Here is a 5000-nt window from a genome sequence, read left to right as displayed (position 1 = left end):
ATCACCAAGTGTTTGTTTTCAGGGTTGTTTTGGCTTAAAAGAAAAGGATTCAGAGAAGAAGGCAGCAGTGCCAGAAATTGAAGGTCAATTTCTGCAGCTAAGAATTGAGGTGAGTTCATCAGTATTACTTTTTCTCAACCGCTTTCGCAATTTTCCTCATCAGGGTTAAAACCATCAACAATTATGAATTGCTGAACCTAGATTGGCTTATTAACGTCTTACACGTATGTTGAATTTTACCACTCAATGTGCAGGAATTATTTGATACATTCATTCACATTCACTTGCGGAAAAATACTGGATGAACTATGCCTTCCTCGGTTATTTTATTGGTTTGCGTGACAAAACACAACTGCCTCAGAAAAGCGGGCCGCTCGCCTGATTTATGAAGGGACTGCTCGTAGTGTTCAACTCGCACTGTAGCCCTTACAATTTCATCACAATCATGACCAAGTTGGTGGACGCACAGGCGCCCCAAGCTCATAACGTGCTCATATAGTAAGAGAATTAAAAATTAAGTTAAGTTGAAAAACTGAACGTCTCGTGTATAACTCGTGTGTAAACGAGTACTGATTTCACTATATCAGCAATGGCTAATGAATCGACACAAAACAAAGGTGAACAACATATTTGAAGTAGGGAAAGTTTATTGCGACAGAAAGACGTTCAGTTTTTCAACTTAACTTAGTTTTAACTCTTTTCGCCATTAAACTCTCTTGCTACATAATAGTTATGAATTGCAAAATCGCGTTATGAGCTTGGGGAGCCTGTGGTGGACGCAAACAATTAATGCACATCAAATTTAAAGGGGCTAGGTCACGCTATTTTAGGTAATTTTCATTTGCAAAATCACGGCCACATAACAACTGAGAATGATTTTCCAGCTTTGTAAATGAAATTTTGATATAGACTGATATAAATTTGAAAAAAGGTGGGCCGACGTTTTTCAAATTTACCCAAATTCAATCCATTTCAATCCTCTCCAGTTTTGTCCATCCATGTCCCTTCTTGGCTTCCCTGTGTTTTGTTAGAGTTCTTCTATAGTTTTGAACAGTTATTTTGATATTTTAGTTAATTCTATGACCGTTCGATCAGTGCTGAAATTGCCTAAAATTGCGTGACCTGGCCCCTTTAAGCTCCCTTTGCATATGGGCTGTTCGATTGCAGATCGTGAGGCCTTGTTGAGGGTTTTAGGGATAAAGGATAACTGACAAAATAATTATAGAGCTAAGGGATAACCGAGATACTTTTAAGGATAATAACAAAATAACTTTGATTTCTTTTGGTCACTTTGCCGAGGATTTAAATCACTTGCGACTGGTAATGAACATTAATTGAGGGGTCATTTATCAGTCCATGTCCAAGACTTGCTCTCAGGCTCACTAATTCAGTCAACCGCTTGTGTATCAGGTTATCTGCTAAAAAACGGGTCGCTTTACACCTTAAAAATGACAGTTATTGTCAAATTCCAATTATATAAGTAATTTTAGGGATAAGGGATGACTATAAAACCACCATAACAGGGCCCCAATCGTGACTGAGATGTACATGTAGTAACTACCCTACCTCAGACATTTGTGTTACAAATAATTATTGCGCGTAATTTCGCAAGGGGACTTCGTTGGGGTCAGTAATGAGTTTGGGATGCAAACTTAAAGATATTGTGTTGATTATTCATAAAACACATAAGTTCTAGACAACCAACTGAGATTCATCACTTCCACGGCAGAATTGCTTAGAATCGCTTACTTTATCACTGAATCATCTGCACATTGATCTGTTTAGTTGAACTTATAAACATCAGAAATGTTGACTCTCAGTTTATCGAAGCTTTACTGTGTGAAATCTGTGTTTACTGCAAAGAATTAACCCTTTCTGATGCAAATTGGCTAAGATATCGTTTGTCATCATATTTGATCAAAATTCGGTTGAGTTTATGACGTCATCACTTGGCTAATTTGCATATTAAAAAAAATTGAAATTAGATATCTGAAAATAGTAAACAGCATTGTTTTCATACAGACTACATGCTTATGTCTTAAAATGGCTTAGATAGGAAAGATCTGAATTTTGTCACAGTGGCACTTTAAAATCAATAATTACTAGTAATCGCTATCTCCAAGTTCCAACAGAGTATCAGAGTTCCAAAGTACCCAACAGTAGTTGTAATTTTGTTATTCCAAAGTACTGCAAGTCAACTTATCTACTTAACAATAGTACAATAACAATAGAAATTGCACGCTTTGTATCTCGAACAACAATGTAAATGTCAACGCGTCATGCAATAATATGGAAAGTCAAGTAAAGCTATGATCCTCGCAGTTATGAACGCAATTTTTGCAACTGCGCAAGGAAGCCTGAAAAATTCAGGACTTCAACGGGGTTTGAACCCGTGACCTCGCGATACCGGTGCGACGCTCTAACCAACTGAGTTATGAAGCCACTAACCTTGGGAGCTCGTCATTTGTGGGTTCTAATGTTCCTGTGAGGAATGAATAAACGATGAAATGATATATGAAATGGATTTGATTTCATATCCGCGGGTCAAATAGTATGATCCATTTAACATATCATTTCATCGTTGATTCATTCCTCACGGGAACATTAGAACCCACAAATGACCAGCTCCCAACGTTAGTGGCTTCATAGCTCAGTTGGTTAGAGCGTCGCACCAGTATCGCGAGGTCACGGATTCAAACCCCGTTGCAGTCCTGAAATTTTCGGGTTTCTTTACGCAATTGCAAAAATTGCGATCATAACTGTGAAGATCATAGCTTTACTTGATTTCATATCCGCAGTTCATATATGATCCATTTCATATATTATTTCATCGTTGGTTCATTCCTCACGGGAACATTAAAACCCACAAATGACCAGCTCCCAACGTCAGTGGCAAAAATTGCGATCATAACTGCGAGGACCATAGCTTCCCTTGATTTTATATCCGCAGGTCATACATGATCCATTTCATATATCATTTCATCGTTAATATGGAAACTACTTCTCTAATTTTTGGACAGCGGTAATTTTAATTGGGATAGATAATACTTAAGTTGAAGAAAATCAGTGCCATGTAAAAAATCGCCAAAGCGTTTTCAGACTTTTCAGTGTGAAACATGTATTAGTGGGGAATCAAACTCTCTCGCACATGAAAGTTGTTTCACTTGAAGAATTTTTATTCTGCAAGATACAGCCATGAATTATAAGTCAAATTGATAGTTGAATTGTGTACTTTGCAGACAATATATTTTCTTTGAAAAGTACATTAAATTGTTCACAACTCGTTGGTTACAAAATGAAAAAGCTTGTTTATTCAATATAGAACACGCCGGTTCGAAAATACATAAAATACATATTAAAGAACACTCAAAGCAAGTGTGCACAACACAATGGTCAGGGAAATGGCCTTACAAAAAGAAGCAATTACTTTCCGGTGCTTTGCCGAAGATTCATGCCCATCCAGAAATAAAGTCGTTTGAAGTAAAAAAGAGACCCATGGCAGAATGCAAGGAACCGGAAGTGTCGGACAGAACTGAGAAAAAACCGAGCAGAAGTTAGAGGCCACCAGAGTACGTAAAATAATTGATTTAAGTGCAAATCTTCAGATTGACACGAAATAAATTGATTCATTCCCTAGGAAACCTTGTTTTTCTTAGTTATTGAAAGATCAAGAGGAAGCCAGTTGTCCGGGAGCCAACTCTGAGCCAGACGTTGACCTTTCTGAACAAATGCCTGAAACTGAAACCAGTAGCGCGGAATGAAATTTGAGTGATACAGCTGTACAGTGTGGTATTGGATTTTGTTGGTTTGATCTTGAACGCAAAGTGATGAATACAAATGACTGTATGATTATAACATATCCCTAGGTTGAACGTAGGAGAGTTTTCATATGCAATAACAATATTCAGCATTATGAACTTCTTTTAATTACAATCTACAGACTTCTGTTGACTTCGCTTCAGTACAACGAAAACAGTGATCGATTACAGGCAGTTACAAGCCAGTGTATAGGAGCCTTCGAAATCAGCTGGAAAGGTGTCAGTGTCGGATCTTGTTTGCCGCACAAGATGGCAGAGCGCCCCTGACATGTTTGTTGAGATAACCCCAGCACCAGCGAACCAGCTGTCGATAGGCAACGTAGCGAAATTTACTACAAAAGGAGAAAAAAAATATATATACTTAAGTATCTTCGACACTCAGCATTGTAACTAATAAATAAATAAATAAATAAATAAATAAATAAATAAATTCAACAAATCGATCTCACAAAGGCAAAAACAAAATAACATGTAACAAAACAAACTATAACTTCATCTTACTCATTTCCCCTTTGATTATCTCGCCGTACTCTGCCTGTATGCGTAATAAGCAGTATCCAGCAACCATACATCGAGGCAGGTTGACTGAAAACCTGGATGTTCCGTGATACACTTCATCTCTGTTTCAGGCTGGTCTTCTACTTTTTGCCACACTTGCTTGATTTCCGTGCAGCAAACGCTTTCATCTGTTGTCGGCATGGGTTGAAAAGTTCCACATTTTCACATAAAACACCCAAGAAAATTCAGACCCAAAAGTTCTCATTGCCACGGTTTAAATGATGTGCGTGTCTTGTTAACTTTTTATCTCAAATGCAAATAAATCACACTGTGAACTAAATACCAGTCTCTGTTTCCGAGACGATCGGTGTCGCTGTCAACCGGTTTGGGGTGGTTTTCTCTCTAATCATTTCGCCAAATCCTTCGCGGCTCAAATTGATAGGGACGTGGCCCAGCGTCTTGTACATTTTCGGAATTATCCCCATCACTGTCACTGTCACTTGAGTTGCTCTCTTCTGAGAGAACATCCTCCGAACTACTGCTACTTGTAAGAGCCGCCATACTAATTCTTTTACGGAATGCGTGTTGAGCAATTTTCGTGTTCCACCAGTGACGTCACGATGGCTCGCTATTGTTTTCACCGGAAGTGGAATTTCAGTGGAAATGAGGATATTCTTCCCAAAC

General features: G+C 38.2%; 1 protein-coding gene and 1 long non-coding RNA gene across 2 annotated transcripts in view; both read right to left on the bottom strand.

Moving 5' to 3' along the window:
* Nucleotides 1-5000, bottom strand: part of LOC137997724 (uncharacterized) — a 324565-nt gene that overhangs the window by 281593 nt on the left and 37972 nt on the right. The gene's annotated exons all lie outside the window — the stretch shown is intronic.
* Nucleotides 3665-4616, bottom strand: LOC137994286 (uncharacterized). The gene is made up of 2 exons (XM_068839880.1): nt 4336-4616; nt 3665-4150 (listed from the first exon to the last, which is right to left on the bottom strand). The coding sequence occupies exons 1-2, from the start codon at nt 4515-4517 to the stop codon at nt 4039-4041; spliced, it is 294 nt and encodes a 97-aa protein (XP_068695981.1). The 5' UTR covers nt 4518-4616; the 3' UTR covers nt 3665-4038.

Source organism: Montipora foliosa, chromosome 3, assembly GCF_036669935.1.
Source record: "Montipora foliosa isolate CH-2021 chromosome 3, ASM3666993v2, whole genome shotgun sequence".
Classification (NCBI taxonomy): domain Eukaryota; kingdom Metazoa; phylum Cnidaria; class Anthozoa; order Scleractinia; family Acroporidae; genus Montipora; species Montipora foliosa.
This window is presented reverse-complemented; position numbering and strand designations above follow the sequence as displayed.